The sequence below is a fragment of the Alosa alosa genome, chromosome 17 (genome assembly GCF_017589495.1).
Source record: "Alosa alosa isolate M-15738 ecotype Scorff River chromosome 17, AALO_Geno_1.1, whole genome shotgun sequence".
Taxonomy (NCBI): domain Eukaryota; kingdom Metazoa; phylum Chordata; class Actinopteri; order Clupeiformes; family Clupeidae; genus Alosa; species Alosa alosa.
This window is the reverse complement of record NC_063205.1, coordinates 29,013,211-29,038,210: the sequence shown is the minus strand read 5'-3', so window position 1 is coordinate 29,038,210 and position 25,000 is coordinate 29,013,211. Positions and strand designations below refer to the sequence as shown.

Sequence of the window (25,000 nt, the reverse complement as noted above, 5' to 3'; positions counted from 1 at the left end):
TCCATTGCTCTGCATTCATTCCATGTATAATCTTTGTCTATCTCTCCCTCCCTCTTTCTCTCTCTCTCTCTCTCTCTCTCTCTCTCTCTCTCTCTCTCTCTCTCTCTCTCTCTCGCTCGCTCTTTATCCAAGTCATTGAGAAAGTGGCCTGTGGTCAGTTGATGAAGTCCTTGATCCAGGCGATGGTTTAGTAAATAGGGTTTTAAATGTCTCTTCCTGTTTCCCATCAGACTCTCACCCGTACGTGTCGTCGGTGGTGTGTGCCTTCTTCCTGTCCCTGACGCCGCTGTGGATGGTCATCTCCTCCAAGCACCCGGCCAGCCGCACTCTGCTCTACTCCGGCTGGGAACCCGTCATCACCGCCATGTTCATAAGCAGGTAACACACACACACACGGCGTGCGCGCACACACACACTCACACATACACACACGCACACACTCACACATACACACACGCGCACACACACACACACACACACACACACACACACACGTAAGCACACACAAGCATTCGTAGACATGTATATGTCCACACACACACACACACGTAAGCACACTGAAGCGACACACATATGATGCATACATAAATGTGTTTACATCATCCCCTGCCCAGCCAGCCCAGAGATCCAAAGTGTGTGTGTGTGTCTGCTCCTTTAATGTCGCCCTACCCAGCCTCTCATCACAATACGCACAACTTTCTGCTCTGATGAGCAGGCGAGATGGCCAACCCCACACTTGTACAGATGAACAAATACATATTTGTCTGCTCTCTTCCCCCATCTATCTATCTATCTATCTATCTATCTATCTATCTATCATCTATCTATCTATCTATCTATCTCTCTCTCTCTCTCTCTCTCTCTCTCTCTCATGCAATCTCTTATTCAGGCATATAAAATCGTGTGTGTGTGAGTGAGTGATTGGGGTTTACCTCGAACTCTGTGACTCATTGCTCCTGTTAGTCCCACGTATGTTACTCATACGCACAACCCCCTTACTCACATGCACACACACACACACACTTACTCACAGACAGACTCACTCAGTCATAGATGAGGAACAGATGAGGGCACTCTGTGCCGTACACAGACACAACGTCAGTAAGAATGCGCTGAGAAAGAGTTCCCATTTCTGATGTATGGAACACACACACACACACACACACACACACACACCAATATTAAATCTATCATGTGTTCTTCTCTTTAGCATTGGTGGCCTCATCCTCGACAAGACGGTGTCGGATCCCAACCTGGCTGGCATCGTAGTTTACACGCCTGTCATCAATGGTAAGACTTGTGCACACACACGCTCACATACACACACACACACACACACACACACACACACACACATTTAGTCCTGCCAAATGTCCTGCCAAATGGTATTGTCACCTCAGTACCACTCTGTGACTTCACACACACAAACACACACACACACACACACACACAATGCTGGTTAATGAGATGGCAGAGATCTGGTGCAGCCGGTAGTTGAAATGAAGCCTGGACAGATGTCCTTATGTGGTGCCTGTGTCAGATCCAATGGTAAAACATGACCTCACTCTAATTGATGGGGGATAATGAGTGTGTGTGTGTGTGTGTGTGTGTGTGTGTGTGTGTGTGTGTGTGTGTGTGTGTGTGTGTGGTGTGTGTCTACACTCTGTACACATATACAAACATGCACACAAACAGATACACTACTCTCCTGATCACATGCATTAGCTTAGTAAAATGCACAAACATTGGAATGTCCCCTTCTCACACACACACACACACACACACACACACACACACACACACACACACAGCCATCCATCTCATCTGACGTTGGGATCGCTCCCTGGGTACTGGCGTTGCTCACAGACAGATAAGCTTTTAATTAAAACTCACTAATGAGAGACGTTTAGAGATGGAGCGCTTGCATCTGTAATTGGCATCTCACGTGGCAGGGCCTCCCTCTGATATCAAGCTCTGAGATTTGTGTGTGTGTTTGCATGTGTGTGGGTGTGTGTGTTTGTGTGTGTGTGTGTGTGTGTGTGTGTGTGTGTGTGCGCATGCCTATCTCTTGACGATAATTTGTTTTGAAGTAGTTGTGATGTGGATGCAACAAATTTGCCATTAGGAGAGAGAGCAGAGTGCAGAAGGGAGGAGAGAGGGCAGAATGGACAGCACATGGAGGAGGAGGAGGAAGAGGAAAAAAACATATTAAAAAAGGAGGTGAAGAGAGAGCTACAGAAGAGGAGGTGGATAATAGGCAGAGAATAGGTGGCCTGGGGTCTGGGATGATGCATAGGGGTCCAGTGGAAGAGATGAGAGGACACACTCACTCTCTTTTCTTTCTTTCTTTCTTTCTTTCTTTCTTTCTTTTTTCCCTCTCTCTGTGTCTGTCACAGACAGACAGACAGACAGACACGCACACGCACACATCCTGTGATTAGAGGAGGCACATACAGACACATACACATGGACAAAAACACCCCCCCCCAAAACACACACACACACACACACACACACACACACACACACACACACACACACACAGACAAGGTCGCTCTTATGCCCAGAGGCACAATAAGCCAGACACTGCCAGCAGGGGAAGGGACACACACACACACACACACACACACACACACACACACACACACCCCTCTCTGGGCTGTCAGTTCCCCTTCCTGCATCCCAAAAACAGCTCCATCAGTCCACTGACCCAGATTACAGCCCCCGACTAATGCTGCAGTGCCCTCAGACCTGAGGAAGTGTGTGTGTGTGTGTATGTGTTTGTATTTCAATCTGTGGCCCTGTTTACATTTTGGGTCTGAAATGTCCATTGCCCACACATCACACAGGTCACACACACACACACACACACACACACACTTCTTAAATAAATAAATAATTTTATATAGTGCCTTTCTCAAACCCAAGGTCGCTTTACATAGTAGGAATGCAGGGAAACACAATAACAGACAATACAACAGAGACAAAGGCGGGGAAACACAATAACAGACAAACAAAACAATACAACAGAGACAAGTTATCTGTAGGAACTATGTGTTGGGTGTGGAGGAGAAGTGATCATTAAACAGAAAGGTCTTGAGATGTGCTTTGAAGACAGGAAGAGAAGGACAGGCACGAAGAGGTTGGGGAGGGAGTTCCAGAGTTTGGGGGCCAAGGCACTGAAGGACCTGCCACCCAGGGGTGGAGAGTCTGGAGCGGGGATAGCCAAGAGGTTTTGGTCAGAGGATCTGAGTGAGTGGGAAGGGAGTAAGGGGTCAGGAGGTTGCAGATGTAGGGGAGCAAGGTTGTGGAGGGCTTTGAAGGTGAGTAGTAGTACTTTGTATTTGATCCGGGATGGAACTGGTAGCCAATGGAGTTGATGGAGAATGGGGTGATGTGTGATGATCGTCTGGTATGGGTGAGGAGCCTAGCTGCAGAGTTTGAATATATTGTAGTCTTTGAAGGGTTTTAGTGGGGAGACCAAGGAAAAGTGAGTTGCAGTAATCTAAACGGGACATAATGAAAGAGTCTGTGCATCACTAGCAGAGAGGAAGGGTCGGAGGCGTGCAATGTTACGGAGGTGAAAAAAAGCAATCTTAGTGAGTGATTTGATATGAGGATCAAAGCTAAGGGTGGAGTCCAGCTGAATGCCAAGGTTTTAACAACAGGGGTGGAGGGACAGATGAGCCATCAATGTTGAGAGTGAGATGGGAGATTTGGTGAGGATGCTTTTAGGGCCAATCAGCAGAATTTCGGTTTTGTCTGTGTTGAGCTTGAGAAAATTGTTTTGCATCCATAATTTTAAGTCAGAGAGGCATTCAGTGAGGGAGCGTGGTGGGGGGGCAGAAGGAGAGGGAGTGGTAAGATAGAGTTGGATGTCATCTGCATAGCAGTGGAAGTTGAGACCGTGGCTGCAAATAATCTGGCCAAGAGGGGAGGATGTATATGAGAAAGAGGAGGGGCCCAAGTACAGAACCCTGGGGACACCACAGTGACAGGGGACTTGGGGACTGATGTGGACCAAGTGTTACAAACTGCTTTCTGTTGGTGAGGTATGACTGAAACCAATTGAGTGCTGTGCCAGAAACACCAATAGCAGACAGACAGGAGATTAGAACATTGTGGTTGATGGAATTGAAAGCAGCACTAAGGTCAAGGAGAATGAGAATGTGAACCAGAGTCAGCAGACAGGAGGAGGTCGTTAACTATGAGGGCAGTGTACTGTGACATGGGGCTTGAAAGGGCTCTGAACAAACCACCACACTAATTGGGCACTCAGTGTTCTTTTGTCATTTTAAAAGGATCCGTCCCCCCACACACACAATGAGAGATGTGTGTGTGATGAGTGGTCAGAATGAGGTGACGTGATCTGGGGAGGCACTGAACAAACATCACACACACACACACACACACACACACATGCTCACTGACATACTGACAGATAGACATACAGTAGATACAGATAGACAGACAAACAGACACATGCACGCACGCACGCACGCACCCACGCACACACACACACACACACGCACACACACTTTTCCTCAGGGCGCTGTCAAACACAGTCACAGCCAATACATTTAGAAATGGCACCATCTGACCTTTTCTGCGAAATATGGAGTCATCTTTTAACAAGAGTGTTAAACAAGGATGACCAGAGCCAGAGCCTCAGTCATAAAAGAGAGGAGCATGTCTGTTTTTAGTGTGTGTGTGTGTGTGTGTGTGTGTGTGTGTGACTTAAGGAAGACTGTTAAATGTCACTGTGGTGTGTACTGTAACAGTCCTTTTGTGTGTTTGGTGAGAGTATTGTCCCAGTGACCAATATCTTCCAGAGTCAGACAGGAAACAGCACTCAACACAGAGGAGAACAGGGCTGTTCATTTACTCACTCTGGCTCTCCCCCCCTCTCTCTCCCTCTCTCCCTCTCTCTTTCTCCCTCCCTCTCTCTTTCTCCCTCCCTCTCCCTCTCTCTTCTCCCTCTTTCTCTCCTCTTTCTCTCTCTCACTCATAAGCACACGCATGCACGCACACACACACACACACACACAATTTCTCAGCAGTTCTCTTTCAAATCTCTTTGTTCTTCTTTCTATGTCTCTTTTTTCAGTCCATCCATCCATTTCTTTGTCTGTCTGTCTGTCTTTGTCCTCTTCTATGCCCTCTTGGTCTTAGCAAACTCCTAGTTGTAAGCCTAGCCGAGGGAGATGGGGGCAGTGCAGGGCAAACAAAGTGGTCAGTGGCTGCCGGTACCTGTCCTGTGGGTTTTCCTAATGTGTTCAGAGGGCATTTCCACCTCTGTGCTCATAGACCTCTGATGTTCACCTACAAAAAAGCTGCCATCTTTGAGATTCGGTATTTTTCCTATGGGAAATAACATAGGGATTTTGAATTATCGCACCTGTTAGACTCTCGCGGGGACGAAAAAGTCTGAAATGCAGACGTTTTCCTGAACACACTTTTGTCCTCTGCCTTCGAGTGACCTTCGGTACGTTAAGACGGTAAACTTATATTTTTGCTACCCCAGAGCTAACCTGCTAACTAATTTCATGGCAAGTTGCATTGCAAGTTAGCTCTGGGGTAACAAAAATCAAAGTGTGCCACATTCATGTACCGGAGATCACAGTATTCACTCGAAGCAGAGGACAAGAGCAAAACGTTTGCATTTCTGATTTCCTCGTCCCCGCGAGAATTTAACTGGTGTGATCATTCCAAATCCCCATGTTATTTTCCCATTAGGTAAATCTCAAGATACCGGATCTCCTTATATGGGCAAAGATGGTAGCTTTTTTGTAGGCAAACTTCAGAGGTCTATTACAGTGAATGAGAACCACTAGAGGTGACCTTCTAAAGAACATATGAGAACCACTAGAGGTGACCTTCTAAGGAACATATGAGAACCACTAGAGGTGACCTTCTAAGGAACATATGAGAACCACTAGAGATGACCTTCTAAGGAGCATTTGACTGAACTGTGCAGCTGGAGGCTCTTTGTCATTCTACTCACTGGCAGTATGTCTGGCTGGATTTTCACTGTCCCCACCCCTCTCCCTCTCTCTCTTCTCTTAATGAGTTTGTCCATGTTTTGTTTTTCTACATCCTTCCTTCACACACACACATACTCACTCGTTCTCTCTCTCTCTCTCACACACACACACACACACACACACACACACACACACATATACTGTAAGTAATTCAGTGAATAACAAGTGGCAAATTCTTATGTGTATATTGATCTATAAAGTCAAGTACTCCTCACTGTCCTCCAACTGTCGATTCAGCACCTCACTTAAAAGCACACAGGTTGTACACACTCTTAGCTCTGTAAAATGGTGGCCCAGCCCAAGCCAGGATCATTTCTAACCAATAATTACATTGTTTGAGGAGCACTACAGGGAGGGATGTAATTTGATTGGCTGTTGAGCTCAAATCTATATAAATAACTTATCTTTAATTATTGACAGTCTGATTATTAAAACAAAAAGTCAAGTCAAAGCCTCTCATTCGTTCTTTCTTTCTGTCCGACTCTCTCTCTCTCTCTCAGGTATTGGTGGGAATTTTGTTGTTGTTTTTTCAGTAAGTAAGAAGAACATTTTTTTTCAAATTCATAGCCTCATTCTCATTCTCTCTGCCCATTTCAGGCATTGGTGGGAACCTGGTGGCCATCCAGTCCAGCCGCATCTCCACGTACCTGCACTTCCACAGTGCCCCCGGGGAGGTGCCGGACGAGGCCAAGGGCTGCTACTACCCCTGCCGCACCTTCTGTGGATCAGGTGGGCAACCTGTAAAGTACAGTACCTGATCTTTAATAGATAACAGCAGAGCCCCATGGCCAGATTTGTATTTCTGAAGGCATCACTGCCCCTCTCCCCCTAAATCCACAGAGATTCCTGGGAGGAGCACAGATCTGAGCCCTTGCCCTTGGTTGTGTGAGAAAGAAAACATTTTTCAGTGCCATTTTCAGAGCGAGCTATTTTTGTCGTCTGATTCACTCCAAAGTGGCTTGATATAAACACACTGGAAGCCCAGTGTATCATCTGGCTCCAGCTGCCAGCACAGACCGTTCCCTAATCCTCGAAATTTCCCCCCAAAAAACACACGGTCTGTCTCACCGCACACTCATCATCACAACCCATGAGTCAGCCAGGGAGCTAATTTGTATTTATACTAAAACCCATCGCTTCTAATTACTGTACAACGAACTGCCTGAGCTAAGGCCTGTGATGAAGATAGAAGTGCATAATTGAGGCTGTGTGAAGGGATCAGGGCTCATCTGCCTTGGCATCGACCTCTCAGAGGCCTGGGCACTCTGGACCATCGACCTCTCAGAGGCCTGGGCACTCTGGACCTTAACAGGGTAGGGTAGGGTGGGGTGGCGGGGTGGACATGTCTGTTTCACATGGCTGTGAAGACAAAAGGTAAAGACAAGAGCAGTCAGGAGTGACTCTCAGTGGAGACCAGAAGGTTTCAGATATCCCCCAGAGAGGGGAGTCCCTAATTGGAAGCTTGTGATCCCACAGCCTCTGTCTCTCTCAGCACTGCAAACACACACACACACACACACACACACACACACACACACACACACACACACACACACACACACACACACACACACACACACACACTCTCTCACTGTATCCGTAATGCACACAGTAAATCATACACTCGTGGGCTTCAGTCTATCAGCAAGCAGGCCCAGAGCAGTGGCAGAGCCATCCATTACAGCAGCAGCCCTCCCTCCCTCTCTCCCTCTCTCTCTCTCTCTCTCTCTCTCTCTCTCTCTCTCTCTCTCTCTCTCTCTCTCTCTCTCTCTCTCTCTCTCTCTCCATAATCACACAAGGATGGGGTTTGGACCTCACCCCCGTTCTCCTCAAACTCTCTCTATCTCTCTTTCTCTCCCTCTCACTCATTCTCTTTCCCACTCCCACACTCTCTCTCTCTCTCTCTCTCTCTCTCTCTCTCTTCTCTCTCTCTCTCTCTCTCTCTCTCTCTCTCTCTCTCTCTTTCTGTTGTTGTGTTTGTCTTTTACTATTCAAAATGCTTTTCATGCATGACATGCACTCGGTGTAAATGTTGCCAAAACTGACGTTTGCAAATACAAACCAAAAGCAAACAAATGGAAGTGTAATTTGTGATCGTCACTATTGTGTGTGTGTCTCTATACTGTAGTTATCCAGCTATCTATTGGTAAACATTTGAAGAGTTCGGTTCCAAAAACGCTATATCCACTATTTTAATTAAATGAATTTTAGTAAGTAAGTAATTTCAGTATAACTGTATTTGGGTATTGGTATTTGATTTATCTTTACCCAATCAAAAGAACACAACTGCAATTTGATTGATATTACCTGAAATACACAATTAAATTGCATGACTTTTTAATGTTTTTAAAAAACGGAGATGTATAGCGTTTTGACACCAAACTCTTCATGTGTTCTCTGTCTCAGCCTGACTTCTTGTTTCCCCATGCTCCCTCTATCTCTCTTTTCTATCTTTTCTTTCTCTTCTTTTCTTTTCTTTTCTCTTCTTTTCTTTTCTCTTCTCTTCCTTTCTTCCTTTCTCTCTCTCAAATTTATATCTCTCTTGCTCTCTGTCCTCTCTTCCTCAGGAGCCAATCACCGCTCTGCTCAGGTGCTTCTCTCGCTGGTCATCCCAGGTCACCTGATCTTCCTCTACACCATCCACCTGATGAAGAGCGGCCACACCACACTCACGCCCATCTTCACCATTGTCTACCTGGCCGCCGCCCTTCTCCAGGTGAGCTTTACACCTGCCACTGATGCCATTGGGGCAATGCTAGGTTCAGATTGCGGTTTCAGCCCGATTTTTTTTCTTTTTTTTTTTTTTCTTTCTTTTTATTCCACAATTTTGTCGTAGCCAACAAATATCCAGCGCTGGTGCTAAATATGAGGGTCAAGGACGACACTGAAGGAGGAACGGGTCTTGTAGTGTAGAATACTCATTGACCAGTGATGTGTGGCTAGCGATGTCCCAGGTCGCGCTGACACAAATTCAAGCATGGCAGTATTTTTGGGGGGATTTTCCCACCATGTGTCCCAAAGTCAAATTGTAACAAGGTCAAATTGTGACAATCTTTCTGAAAGACAATAACCACCAGAAACAGGCATAAGATTGATGAGCCACACCGCACTCTGGCTTCAAAATAAGAGTTTGAGCTCTGAGTACTGAACAGCAGGGTTCTAAATTAACCTTTTTGATCACCAGCCAATGTGGCTGGTAACTTTCTAAAGTTACTAGCCAATCAGAATTTCTATTAGCCAATTTTTTTTCTGGTGAAAATAAGAGAATTATGAGTTTATGAGATGAGTGTCACTGAATGCATTTGGTCATTTTATTAACATTGTTGCCATGAATACATACTGTACCACAAAATATACACAGAAAGTGCAAACACTTCATTTCATGTTTGGGATCTCATCTATCTATTTCTCTGTCGATATCCTCATTCCCTGCTTCATTCCTCTTCTCGCCCCCATAAGTCTGTCCCAACCACTGCCGCATTTAGTTTAATCTTAACCTAATAAAAAGGAGATATCAATTATCATCAGCTAGAACCTGCCACTCGTTTTCTCTCCCTCTCCTGCACTCAGATGCATTCTCAATTAAATGGAGTAGCATAGGGCCTATGTTCAAGTTTGATCTTTATAGAGAGGACCCGAAAATCATCTTTATGTAACATGCTGTAGGTGCATGTTGACATTGTATACTTTCTCTAACAAGAGTGAAAAACAGTTTGCAGTACAGCTACTATTTATTGGCTAAATGTTGGTCCCTCCTCTGTCTCTTGGTGCCCTACGCACAGTGCGTGATGCGTGTGGTAGTGGTGATAACTGATCAGGCAACTTTTTAAAACTGAAAAATTTTGCCTAAGCTCCTCACGTTCCATCTTCAGCTAACTCCATAGGCAATAAAATAAACGATCTAGCTGCTTCAGGTTTTGCGGCCTCCATTACATGACATCAGCCCCCCACAAAGGAAATAGCTAAACACAATGCGTTAATATTTCGTAATGCATTATGTATTTGTGTTATGTACATGTGTTAGGTACTTTTTACTTTACTTTACTGGCTAACTCCCTCCTCTTTCAGTCTATGCTCCCTGCTCTGGCTCCATTCGTTCTTCTAATTCCTTGTGTTTTCTGGTAGACGCTCCGTTCGTTTCCATGGTCTCTCGCGCTGGTTTCACTGCAAACTGCGTGCAGCCGACGTAGCATTGGTCATGGCAAATGTATTTTTGTAATTTGTGTTTGTATTTTATTTATTTTGTATGTGTATGAATTAGTGTGCATGCGTTTTTGTACCGTTTTTCTCCTATTTATGAGTTTGTTTCACTCTTTTTGTGTCTGTGCATTCAATATATTTTTGAGCATCTCAAATATATATCTTTTATGAATATGACTACTGGCCACGTGTGTGTGTGTGTGTGTGTGTGTGTGTGTGTGTGTGTGTGTGTGTGTGTGTGCGCGCGCTCAGGATCCCAGGGGTGTGGGCCTGTGTAGAGAGTGTGTGGAAGTGCGGATGAGTGTTTTCTCTGTGCAGGCGGATGATCATTAGAGCCCATTAAGAGGGTCTGGATGGGAAGGCATCAGTAAGCTCATTCACTGCAGCAGGGAGCCAAGGCACGCCACCACCGACAGGAATGCAGCATAGTTTAGTGTGTGTGTGTGTGTGTGTGTGTGTGTGTGTGTGTGTGTGTGTCTATGCAGTAGCCATGCATGGGGATAAAATAATAAACAAATATCGATCATGCATGCCACACACACACACACACACACACACACACACACACACACACACACACACACACACACAGAGAAAGAGAGAGAGTCTTGTGTCCTGAAAGAAAGAGACCGATAGAGTGCAAAAAAGCCGGGTCTTCTTGGATATGATACGATTAGAAGCTGCTTTGCGCCTTTGCTCACTTCTTATCCCTTGCTCCCCATCTTTTAGTTTACCACACACACACACACACACACACACACACACACACTTCCTTTTCTCTTGGTCAGGTTTTGTGGTGTGTCAGGCTCCAGCTCTGTGCTGGATTAATGTCCTAATCAGAGTTGTCATGCATGGTCAGGCCATCTCTCCAGCTCTCCCTCTAGTTCACTCCCCACCTCCATCACTGCCACCGCCATCTTCTCTCTCTCTCTCTCTCTCTCTCTCTCTCTCTCTCTCTCCCTCTCTCTCTCTCTCGTCGCCCACCCTCCTGAGACCTGAGGCCAGATCTGTTTGTCTGCTGTCTGCGTAGGCGGGTAGTTATACACAGCAGGTTAACGGCCAAGGAAAGCAAGACATAAAGTGTGTGTGTGTGTGAGCATCCTTTGTTACAGGTAGCAGCCAACACTGTTTTGGTCTGGCACTAGTGCAACACCTGTGAGCATCATTGTCTATGTTTGGAATAGCAGCCAACTGTAGCTAGGAGGTATCTCTGGGGGAAGTGTGTTTGTGTGTGTCTGTGAGTGTGCATGTGGTTATATATGGCTGCCAACAGCAGGTTGGAGCTGCACCAGTGACACGTGCCTTAGTGTGTGTGTGTGTGTTTAGATGTAGAAGGGCTCCTACAGTTTTGAGGATTTGGGCCAGTAATGTGGAAGCCAGTGGAAGGAGGGAACACAAACTTAAAAACTCTTTGTGTGTGTTTGTTTGTTTGTAAGTGTGGGAACTGGCGGTAATGCACAGGAATTGGCTGTAACACATTGACACATTGACTAAGATTTACTATAAATAGCATTTCCTCAGTCTATGTACTACCTTGCAGTTGAGAACTGTGGTTACAAGATGCCTGTAATGAGATATAAGCTATGGATGAATAATAAGCATTAGAGCTCACCGATGTGGGTTTTTCTAAGATCCTGATGCCGATTTTTAGCTGATCCTGATGCCGATCTTCAGAAATCAGTGCAGCCGATTGCCGATATATGATGCATTTTTTTTTGCAAATATGTTTGTCCAGTTATTATTTTTTCTATAATGATTCTATAATTATATTATCAGAATCCGCTTTATTGGCCAGGTTTGCGTAAACAAACAGGAATTTGACTCCGGTTAATCTTTGTTCTCAAAGTACAACACTCACTTAACATATAAAAAAAAAAAATAATACATTTAAAAAAAAAAAAAACATAAAACGAGTAAAAAGAATAAAAACAGAACAGTAAGAGTAGAATGAAGGCAGTAGAATATGGCTATGTATGAGAATAAATACAGTATGTACATTTGCTAATAAATAAATATTAGACACTATGGGTGATCTAGGTTCTCCACAGTCTTCTTGGGGTTAAGCTTCAGGTGTTGCTGACTGCACCACTGGACCAGCTGTTCCACCTCCTGCCTGTAAGCAGACTCATCACCATCCTGGATCAAACCAATGACTGTGTTGTCATCTGCAAACTTCAGGAGTTTTACAGATGGGCTCTTTGAGGTTATGCCATGCACATCACATTGTAATACATTAAGGGTTGAAGGTTGATTGACAGCACCCCCCACACACAACCTCCAAAGGACATAAGTTCTCCGGTACCAAAAACAGAATTGTTAACATTGGAGCTTATCAATACTACGGTCTTAAATAATTTATCCCCGGAACGCATTATTGGGTTTCGGTACCGCTGGTTGGTGCAACTAGTTGAACCAGCTCCCAATTAATATGTAGTTCCAAAGTAGTCTAAGGTTATTCACACACCATCTCGTATCGAACCAATTAGATATAGGGCTTTGAAAGAATTTAAGCCTTGCTGTTTGCTCCCAGTAGTTACAACATTGTTGCGGTAGAGTGGGCAATGTTGTGTGTGTTTCCCAGCAACAACACTGGGCTGCTCGCAGATGCGTCTGCTTGTTAATCGTCTTAACATGCTCGGGCATTGACCAGTGCCTATTGTTAAAACAATGGAAAAAAAAAAACGGCCTAATGAATCAGTCTCTACAACACATCAGGTATGTCTGTCCAAAACATTAGGATGTGTGTATGTGTGTGTGTGTGTGTATGAATATGTATGTGCGTATGTATGTTTGTATGAATATTTAGATTAGCGCTAGAGCTAGCAGCAGTTTGCATTTGCATCAGGGACATGTCCGTGGTAACCAGGAACTGTGCCAGGAAAACTCTTCTGTGGTCTTCTCTCTCCCACCCCCCTCTCCCTCGACACACACACACACACACACACACACACACACACACACACACACACACACACACACACAAACAGTCTTAGCTCACAGACAGACAGACAGAGATAGCAGCCCACAGTAGCAAAAACATGGCGCCACACAGGTGCCAGTATGTTTGTTTCTCTTCCGTGTTTAGTCTGTGGACTGCTGGTCACACTGTACGTGGCCGCAGTGTCAAAAGACTGTCTGTCTGTCTGTCTGTCTGTGTCTGTGTGGAGAGATGGGACAGGTTGGAGCCTGCAGTAGCAAGGCTGTGCCAGTAAGGAGTGTTCCTGTGTTGTATGCTGGTAGGTGTGTGTGTGTGTGTAGGTGGTTGGGCAGAAGGTAGCAGTCTGCTATAAGTGTGTGTGTGTGTGTGCGTGTGCTAGTAATGCACCAGCGAATCCATTTCAGACATTTTTGTGCACAATTTCCATAATTGCTTCTCTCCTCTCTTTCTCTCTCTCTCTCTTGCACGTTGCCTCCGTCTGCAGAGAAGTGCAATTACTTTCCTCCGCAAGCCCGCACTCACAGACACCATCGAATCAGGCCTGCTAATTACTGTGTAATCAACTCTCTGCAAGCACGAAGAGAGAGTGAAAGAAAGGAAACGAGAGAGAAAGAAAGCAAGAGAGTCTAGCACACACAGTGACCCATCCTCACACTCAGACACCATGTTCCTTACAGTGACCTTTCACCCTCGACATCCGACCCCTCGAGGGCCCGGAATGTTCTAGGGGCTCGGAAGAGAGTGCTTGTGTTAGGTACACAAACATTCGGGGGCCCAGACGTAGCTGTGCTGTTAACCTGCGGCCAGCGCAAGGCTTGGGGATTCCCCAATGGCCCCTGATGATGGACCCACGGGGTCTCCTGTGCCCCTAAGCAGGGGCCCCTGCGAGGAGGGACAAAAGGAGCAGTGTTTCATCAAAGCGCAGGGACTCTGGCTGAGTGGCAAGGGCCACACAAAGAGAGAGGAGGGAGTGTGATCTCACATCTGTAGACACTTGCACGTACACACACACACACACACACACACACACACACACACACACACACTGTACATGTATACTTCCTTCTGGGACCCCATGTGCCACACACACACCCAAACACACAAAGGCGTAACTGCAGAAATATTGATGCATACCACTCTGTTAGCACACACACACACACACACTCACTCACAGAGAGCGCTATATTTTCACAGACTTGGCACACTCCCATACAGGCTCCCAGAGTTTCATGGACATAGAAGCACACCCATGTGATATACCTGTAAAGATAAATACTTTCATACAGACACACACACACACACACACACACACACACACACACACACACAGAATGATATGTTGTCCTGTTGAGCTTGGAAGTTTATGGTATGTGTATGTTTCCCTCTAGAGTGGTGCAGTGTGAGTGTGAGAGAGAGAGAGAGAGAGAGACAATAAATATAATTTCACCTTTGGTGAAAGCAGACTTTCCCAAGTGACAAGCTATAACTATTTGGGCCTAAATATTTCCTCCACGGGCAATTTTAATCTGGCTATTAAAGACCTGGTTGACAAAGCACGGAGAACATATTATTGCATAAGAAAATCTCTATACCAATACAACACCCCTATCAAATTGTGGCAAAAGATTTTTGATTCGGTTATCAAGCCCATTATGGCAGTGAAATTTGGGGCATAAAACATCAAGATAATTATGAGCTATGGGACAAAAGCCCAGCAGAAACACTACACCTGGAATTCTGTAAGAACATCTTGGGGGTACACAGGAATGCAACAAATATTGCATGCAGAGCAGAACTTGGAAGATATCCACTATTAGTTGATATTCAAAATGAGATGCCACATCTCAAGAGGCATTCCTCTTTAAATAAATATTAATAATAATAATAATAACTTGGAAGATATCCATGATATTCAAAAAAGAGTTTTTTATCACCATGTACTGTCCTCAAAACCAGAGGAATATAATCACAGCGCCCTTCTACAGAGGAGAACCCACCCAGAGAGAGATCCTTTTGATTATCTTCTATCAAAACACAATTTGAATTTGAATACACCTGACATGTCTCAGGCAAAGTTAAAACATATCGAAAAATTAACAAAAGAAGAATATTACAAATATTGGCTAAACAATATTGAACAATCCAACAAATTGAAATGTTTCCAAAAAATCAAAACCAATTATGAATTTGCATCTTATCTAAAAGAAATTACCGAGTACAAACAAAGAAAATTACTAACATCCCATAGATTAAGTGAACACTCTCTAGCCTTAGAAATGGGAAGACACAGGCAAACCTGGCTTCCTAGGGAGGAAAGGTTGTGTTTGCAGTGCAGTGAGGGAGTAGTAGAAGATGAAAAACACTTCCTCACTGAATGCAGTAAATTCAACACAGTCAGGAACCAATATTTCCTTCAATTCAAATTATACCTCAATTTGAACTATTAGAAAATGAAGACAAGCTCCCATACTTGTTGGGAGAGCATACAAGTTGTTTAAAACTCAATTTCAGGTACCTGTTAACATGTCATAAATCGAGGAAGTGAGTGACCCATATTGTGACATGCTTTGCTTTATATCAATAATCAATACCCATGATAGCCCATTGATAAATATACATTATATAGTAATACTGTATCATTATACATTTCATTTATTATTTTCTCTTTTTTAATTATTATCATTTGTTATTATTATTATTATTATTTTTATTTTATATTTTTTATTTTTTTTTTTAACCACATATTGTATCTGTGTTGTTTTGTTATATGTTTGCTTTTGGCAACACTGCTTCATTGAGTAATGCCAATAAAGCTCCATTGAAATTGAAATTGAGAGAGAGAGAGAGAGAGAGAGAGAAAGTGACTAGAAAGTGAGAGAGGAATTAGTGTTAGAGAGGGAGCAAGATAGTTTACTCTATGAGGAAGCTGCCATCTCTCTCTCTCTCTCTGACACTCTCTCTCTCTCTCTCTCTCTACTGCACAGAGCACACTGCAGGCCTTTGAGCAGACCTACATCAATTATGCATTTTTCAGAGGAAGAGTAAACAGAAGGTGTGTGTGAGAGAGAGAGAATGTGTGTGTGTGTGTGTGTGTGAGTGTCTATGTCTGTCTGTCTGTCTGTATGCATTTGAATACGCCAGACAGTTGCCCTGTTAATAGCTTTCTCCCATCTGGAGTTGTGGCTAAATCACACTTTTAATAACTTTGCTGTCAAACTATATTAGAAATGCTCTCTCCCTCTCTCTCTCTGTCTCTATCTACTTGAGTTTCTGGAAAAATCCGTGGGCACGGGGCTGTTTGCTGAGAGAGGACTCCCAGAGCTGCTGCCCCTGTCAGCACCCGGCTCTGCCCTAAACAAGCCAGGAGGCCTTCAGCCTCACAGCCAGACACGCGACACACACACACACACACACACATACACCATACAGTATATTTCCCTCTCACACATACACACACGCACAAATGCACACACACAGTCATACTCACACTCTCACACCTTATTCAATTACTCTCGTCTGCTCTCAACTTTTTCCCAACTCTCAACACACACACACACACACACACACACACACACACACACACACACACACACACACACACACACACACTGTCTGTTTCTCTCTTTCACCCACACAAACAACCTAACTCACATACTCTCACACCTCACTCTTACCCTCTCTCCAGTGCACACACACACACACACACACACGCACACTCCCCTTGCCCTCCCCCTTAATGTGTTAACACAGGCCATAAAACTCATGTGAATGATCCATAAACCCTGTCAGTGCCTCGCTAAGCTCTCTGACTCCTCCAGCTTAGCCGGCCGGCCGCTCCCAGTCCACTCTGCTCTCCCTTCCTCTCCGCCTCTTTAGCTGATTGACCCGCTAATTTCCCTTCAGAGACAGAGACTGGCTCACATTCCTCCTCCGGTCGAAAAGCGCTGTCGGTTGGTCTCTCCACAAGCGTGTGTGTGTGTGTGTGTGTGCGTGCATGTGTGTGTGTGCATGTGTGCGTGTGTGTAAGCTTTAATGGTTTCTACTTAAACTAAAACTCCCAGTTTAAAGGCTACACTTTAAAAAAAAAAAAAAGAACTGTCAACTTTATAAGCAGAATTGCTTGTCTGTCCACTATTAGCCATTTGCAGTTCTTTAGAGGTCAACATGCCCAAGCCCATTAGCGTTTATTATTTTTAATAGTTTATTTATGGATTGTTTATTACCTGTTTATTTATGAACACATTCAATTACCCCGATGGCCTGTTTGCCTATTTTCAGGTATATGCGAGTCAGCCATCTTGACGGTAGCAAATGTATCCAACAGGTTGTTTTTGGCATAAAGTCCCACTGACACTAGCTGTGTTTGTCAAGGCGCTCCACTCCACTCCACCTGTGGGCTTCTCCATCCATCTGTGGCTTTGTGGAGGGAAACTCCGTCTTCCTGCTGAACCAGCAGAAAAGCACCTCCCACCGCCATGTTTGCTGTCTGCTGCAGTCAAATAAAACACGTGTCCCCGCTCGGCCCTGTAGCGGTCAGCTGAACCCCCAAACCCCCCACACACACACACACACACACACACACACACCACACACACACACACACACACACACACACCACACACACCCACACACACACACCCCTACAGTCCAGAGGAGAGACTGATTAATGATCCTCTGCAGTTTTCATTTCCAAATAAATGAAGCCCTTTCTGCCCCTCTGCTGACTTACACACAGCACACTGGGCCAGACTGTGTGTGTGTGTGTGTGTGTGTGTACTCAGTGTGCTCAGAAGTACAGTATGTGCAGATTTATGTGTGAGGCTGTGTGTATGTATTTGTATATTCCTGCTGTTTGACGTGTGTAAGTGTGTTTACCTGCTCTGTGTGCGTGTTCTCTCATCGCTCTGCTCAGCAGGGCTCTGCCTCATGTCCCTCTCATGAGTGTGTGTGTGTGTGTGTTGCCTCATGTCCCTCTCATGAGTGTGTGTGTGTGTTGAAACAGCATGTCATCTCCACCTTCAAAAACGACACCAACAAGAGCCACTCTCACCGGCACTGTTGCTCGCCCTCACACAAAAAAGCCTTCATTAGCAGCGAGACAGGACAGACTCAGGACACACACACACACACACACACACACAGCCAGCAGCAGGAGATCAAACCTGCCCTTTTAGCCCAAGCAAATTCCTTTTATGTGAAGATTATCTCTTCTCTCTCTGGTTTCCTTTGTCTTGGCCCGTCTCTTTCACTCTCCCTCTCCCTCTCTCTCTCTCTCTCTCTCTCTCTCTCATTCTCTTTTCTTTTATTTCTCACTTTGTGTCTCTGTCCTTTGTTTTTATGGGTGTATCTGTGCAAGTGAAAAAGATCATAAGCAAAATTGATGAGGAGCGGTCCGGCGAGTCCGAGCCTCTGAACATGGACCATCGGAGGGTTAATGGAGGCCAAGTGACCATAATGAACTGTGCTGGTCAGACACTCTGAAGTAGGCACATTAAAGCCTTGAAAACTTTGAATTCAAACGGTTTCATCACAATGAATGAGTTGAAAACGCATCGTTTTGTCACGCAAGGGCCCTGTTCATGTTGCACAGAACTTTTAATGACATGTTGAGTCTGTTAAGAGGCAAAAAAGGCACATGTAGATGATGCCCCCAGACCTAGCATTGTAGCTGACCGGGAGTACTGGCCATTAGCTGCAGCTGCTCGGTAGTTCGTTAGCACCGATTTTGTTTCCTATCGACAGTACTCTGCGTCGTCTAGACGTCTTGAGATCCATGTAACAATTTTCCGGGTTTCTCCTTAAGGAAGAGACATTCACACGGCCGCATTAAATGTATTCCAGTTGTATGTTACACACTTTAAATGTAAATTAAAGAACGGCAACTTGTGCATACTAATGGGATTTAGAATGTTGGTTACGGAACAAAGATCGACAACATGTCCATAGGCCTCACCCTTAGAACCGAAAGGTTCCTCATGCGGAAAGGCTTTGTGCAGGTCTTTTTTCCCCTCTCTCACACAAGAACGTGTCAATTTCCATTATATGCTATTTGCATTGAACTACGCTGGAGAGGTGAATATCAGGTTGCACTTTACTTAAAGGTATCTACATAAGAGTGTCGTGAACATGTCATGAACATTATAAACAAGCCATAAACGTTTATGACATAACGCATTTAGACGTTTCAGCACAGGCAAGCAAAACCCCACAAGAGCGTGAGTTTTGGACTGCAGTCTTGTTTGTGAGGGTTGAGATGGTGCAGTCAGTCCGTCCGTCCAACTGTGTTAACTGGCGTCAAAGCCTGGAGCCCAGCTGTTGTGTGGAGCCCAGAGCTCTGGGACTGAGAGACGGTTATACTGTAGCCAGCAGCAGGAGGAGGAGCAGCAGGAGCAGGAGGAGGAGAGACAGGAACAGGAGCTGCTGTGTCTTTTATCAGGCACTAGAGAGAGAGAGAGAGAGAGAGAGAGAGAGAGAGATGCAGACGTCCTGCCAAGGTTGTCTCTCTGCAGGATGTCTCTGGCTTTGAGCAGGTGCCCCACTGTGTCTAGGGGGACGAGCGAGTTTGAAGGCTGTGTGTATGTGTGAAACAGAGAGAGAACTTTGCGCAACGTAGTGTGTGTGCGTGTGTGTGTGTGTGTTGTCCTTTCTTTTCTCCCAGTAGATTTGCATACTGGCCAGAGTGGCTCAGGGCTAGTGCCCTCTGAGGGCTGTTTTTGGCTGGATGGGCACATCACATAAAAAGGCAGCAGCAGAAGCATATCATTACACCACTGTGCTCCACTCATTAATCTCTCTCCCTCTTTCCCTCTCTCTCTTTCTTCCCTCTCTTCCTCCCTTCTTGCACTCCTCCATTCACCATCTCTTCCTCTCTCCCTCTTTCTGTCCCCCTTTGCCTTCTTCTCATTCACCCTGCCCCTCTCTCTCCCTCCCTCCCCTTCCTCTCTCAGGTGTTCCTGCTGTTGTGCATTTCTGACTGGATGGTCCACTCCATATGGCGCAGTGGCAAGGACCCGGACAGCTTCTCCATCCCCTACCTGACCGCGCTGGGCGACCTCCTGGGCACCGCCCTGCTCGCCGTCAGCTTCCACTTCCTGTGGGTCATCGGCGACCAGGACAGCGACGTGGGCGACTGATGCCCAATCCTCTCTCCTCTCTTTCTCTCTCTCCATCTCTCTCTCTCTCTCTCTCTCTCTGTCACTCACTCGCTCTATCTCTCTCTTTCTCTTTCCTTTGACTAAAGCATTGGAGCAGGCAGGTTTCGTCCGTGCCTGAGCCAATGGCATCATCAGTGGCTCCCTAACCAATCATTGAGCACCTGGAATGTTTTCTGCTTCTCCTATTGGGCAAGGGCAGAGCTACCTACAGTATGTCATATGAGATTACTCGGACCTTCCCAATGATGAGTTCCCAGACGTTATCAGTCACCCAGGAGGATGTAAGCTTCATATATGTGTGTGTGCTTTTTATAGGGACATTTTTATGGACGGTGTGTTTGTACGCTGGTGTCCTTTCTCGTCTCGTCGAGGAAGAAAGTGGAGACGATTGATCCCGTTTGAGCCTGCCAGACTCTTAGTTTAACGGCCAGCCCAAACGTCTTTGCAATGTGCTTCATAAAATTTATGGCTGAGAGGACTGGCGTGGGGATTTTAAATACATGCAGTGGCACGGACGCACACACACACACACACACACAATCACACAATCACCGACTAAGGTTCTGGAGCCGTTCCTGATGGCACTGCAGTATCTTGAGCAGTGTTATGACTCTGCAATGGTTGGCTAAATCACACACACACACACACACACACACACACACACACACACACACACTCAAGAGCCCTTCCTTTTGCACCTCAACACGCACACTGGGGTTATCCAGTAGCCTCTGTAATTGCCATAGCCAAGCACTGATTGTCTGTATAATTGCCATACACACACACACACACACACACACACACACACACACACTGTTCAACCCTGTGTTCAGTGCAGAGTAATTTGCTGGTATTGTAGCATCTGTCGGCGGTGCTGTTTGCTGTGCGGCGCGTCCAGGCGGGACCGAGAGCTGCTGATGACGCCAGTGACTCAGTGGACGGCTGTCCGCTTCGCTCCCTCGCTCGCTCTCTCCCTCTCCACGGGCCTCGCTAGCTGCCGCTGCTGCCTTTGTCCACTGAGCAGCCAAGGGTGTGTGAAGATCCAAGTGCCAGTGCTGTGACTAGTCTCATTAACATATACACACACACACACACACAGTTGCCAAACACTAATTCAGTGTCTTTGTAGTCTTTTTGTTGCCTATTATTTTCTTTTCTTTTTTTTTTTTTTCTATACAGGTTAAGCTAAGGTCCGCGTCCTTAAATGGTACATGTTGTTGGAAACATCAATGTTGGCATTGAAGTCCTCCTCAAGATGCCCTTTTTTATGTGCGCGTAATTGCTGCGCAATTCAGATCTGGCATTACGTTTTCTTGTCTGTTTGAAGTCCTCTCAAGATGCCCTTTGTGTGTGTGTGTGTGTGCGCGTGTGTGCGCATATAAGTGTGTATATTTGTGTGTGTGTGTGTGTGTGTGTGTGTGTGTGTGTATGTGTGTGTGTGTGTGTATATAAGTGTGTATTTGTGTGTGTGTGTGTGTGTGTGCATATAAGTGTGTATATTTGTGTGTGTATTGTGTGTGTATATTTGTGTGTGTGTGTGTTGTGTGGTATTATTAGCATGTAAGTGTGTGTGTGTGCGCATATAAGTGTGTATATTTGTGTGTGTGTGTGTGGGTGTGTGTGTGTGTGTGCGCATATAAGTGTGTATATGTGTGTGTGTTATTGTTTTTTGAATATACCCACCAGGCATTTTCTTTCCCCTGTCCGAGACCGTGGCAGCGTGTCCAGTCCTGCCAGCCAGTCGCTGTTTCTTTGTTCTTTTGTTGTTATTGTTGTTGCTTTTCTACTCACAGAGATGCTTTAATAAAAAATATAACTCCCCTCTCCGTCTCTGCTCCTGCTGACGCCTGGCCACTGCCTGGATACAACCGCATCCATTTATCTTACACACACACAGAGACACACACACACACACACACACACAGAGAGACACGAGACATATCAAATGTTAAAACTGACCAATTGTACTATTTTATGAAAAAGATATGCTCATTTTTAATTTGATGCCGGTAACAACACATCTCAACAAAAAAGTTGAGATGAGGTCAACAAAAGATTGGAAAAGTTGTGTAATGCTATAGAAAACACAAGGAGGAGCAACATTTCACAACTGGGTGGGTTAACTGCAGGTAGGGGATGGTTAATCTCAGAAGCAACTATAGTACAAAAAATATTCAGAGAATCCAGATAAAGCTATGTATGCAAGCCAGGTATAGGGAGGGAAATCAACATTGGATGGTCACGGTCTTTGTTACATCAGATGGCACTGCATTAAAAACAGACCTGTTTCTGTAATGAAAAACATTGCATGGGCTCAGGAAAACTTCTGATAACATTGTCTGTGAACACAGTTTTACACTCCAACACACACACACACACATACATTTGTTCTCTATTTCTTTACCACACATTCTTCCTAGCCCTTTCACACTCTCACACTCTATCACATACACTCTCGTCTTCTCTCTCTCTTACTGTCTGCCTCTACCTCCCAGTCATTCTGTGTATGTGTGTGTGTGTCTCTATTCTGTTCTTGTGAACATGATGTTCAGTGATATCCTATGCCATGCATATGCAGCATGCTACCACACAGCCCACATTTCACAATCTCTTCACTGCCCATCACTGTGTTCTCTTGGTCTCCAGGGCATTTCGCAGCACCTTGTTACGCAGCGATACATACAGTATATGCCGAAGGTGTTGTTCTACATGAAACTCTACCCACCAGGGGATTGTTCTCATCCTCAGCCCGTTCACTTGTTCCTCATCCCTCTTACACAAAGAGCATGCATTTGGGTCCTTCCACTGTGCTGTGTCTTTGGTGAGACCTGAGCCCAGGTTTGAGTGTGTCATATCTTTTGTCCTGCTATTGTCCACTGGATTGACAAGCCTCTGGACGACCTCTGCATACAAGCAGTACCTACATACTCATGCATACAAACACACTCACACACGCACTCACACCCACACACACACACACACACACACACACACCTTCACCATCACAGGAAGGCAATGCAGGATTCATCTCCTCAAAAACATGTCAGAGCTGTGTCACACTCTCATCCATCAGCTCTCGCCAATCTCTCTCTCTCTCTCTCTCTCTCTCTCTCTCTCTCTCTCTCTCTCTCTCTCCTCATATCATGTCCCATAGTGCATCTCCACTTGCTTTTCACTCCCTCTCTTTTCCCGTCTCCCCAGTTCTCTGCCCTCCTCTCATCCTTCTCATCTCTTTCCATCTTATCGTAGTCTGCAGGCGTTTTACGAGCCGTTCCTCTTCCCCAGGTCTCATCACTTGCTGAAGTGCTGCGCCACATTAACACTAATTAGATTAATGATTCCTGTCACTGGCAGCCTGACTGCTAACAGTTACTGCACTCCACGTTGAGTTTAGATAGATAGATAGATAGATAGATAGATAGATAGATAGATAGATAGATAGATACTTTATTGATCCCCAGGGGAAATTCAAGGTCTCAGTAGCATACAGACACTAACAGCAGAAAAAGTAATTAAAAGTATATAATATAAAAACACAACTAAGCAATAAGGACAGTAGAAGATAAAGAATATACTAAATATACTAAAATACAAATTATACTAACTAACACTTAATCTAAATCAATTCTAAAAACAGTATCCACATAGTGGTGATTAATCAATCAAGAGGCGCTTGCAATGACTGAGGCAGGGACTGAGCCTGTGATTCTCTGTGCATAGTAAGGTAAGGTAAGGTGCTCTGTGTGAATGAGTGTCATGGTGATAGTGGTCATGGTGATAGTGCAAATGAGTAAGTCCAACAGTGCAAGAATAGAGTCTATATATCTATATATTTATATATATAACTATTTTAAGAAAAGGTATAAGTGTGGCCACAGTTTAGCTGTGGCATGGAGGGAGGGGCTATGCATATGTGCTAATGTGCTAATATAGCACGCAAACAGTGAGACAGAAAGACAGTGGTAAAAAGTGGCTAGTGGACAGACAGTATCCAAACATGGAGGGGGTGAAGAGGCAGACAGACTATGCAGAGAAGTCTGTTTCTCCTCTTCCCTTAAGTGAAGCATTGAACAGTTCAATGGCCCTGGGGACAAATGACTTCCTCAGTCTGTCTGTTGTGCAAGGCAGTCGGAGCGAAGTCTCCAGCTGATCAGGCTCTTCTGCTTAACAATAGTGCTATGGAGTGGATGACACTCATTGTCCAAAATGTTGATCAGTTTGTTCAGGGTCCTTTTGTCAGATATTGAAGTTTTAGAGAACTGGAAGTGTTTCATACACACAGACATGCATATCTGTTCTCCTGGACAACACATGTACCTGTGTACACACATGCATCCACTCCTCAATGGATGTCTGTGATCATATGCATTCACACTGACAGTCAGTACACACACACACACACACACACACACACACACACACACACACACACACACATACATGTACATCCATTCTTCATTGTATGTTGTCCACTCCTCAATGGACTGCAATCATATGCATTCACACAAAAGCTCATTACAGACAGAGAGAGGGAGATACAGAGAGAGGGAGAGAGAGAGAGAGAGAGAGAGAGAGAGAGAGAGAGAGAGAGAGAGAGATGCATGATGCAAATACTGCAGATAGTTTTCACATGCACACACTCTATGCGGGGTGTCTGCAGTACA

The 25,000-nt window shown here is 45.1% G+C and overlaps 1 protein-coding gene across 1 annotated transcript in view; it reads left to right on the top strand.

The window, feature by feature from the left end:
• slc41a2b (solute carrier family 41 member 2b) overlaps positions 1–21,497 on the top strand; it is a 34,782-nt gene extending 13,285 nt beyond the window's left edge. The window contains exons 7-11 of the mRNA XM_048267930.1: positions 231–378; positions 1,211–1,290; positions 6,642–6,773; positions 8,612–8,760; positions 20,130–21,497. Of these exons, the coding sequence (XP_048123887.1) occupies positions 231–378; positions 1,211–1,290; positions 6,642–6,773; positions 8,612–8,760; positions 20,130–20,315 (695 nt within the window). The 3' untranslated portion in view covers positions 20,316–21,497. The remainder of the gene's footprint in view (positions 1–230; positions 379–1,210; positions 1,291–6,641; positions 6,774–8,611; positions 8,761–20,129) is intronic.
• The last annotated feature ends 3,503 nt before the right edge of the window (positions 21,498–25,000 follow it).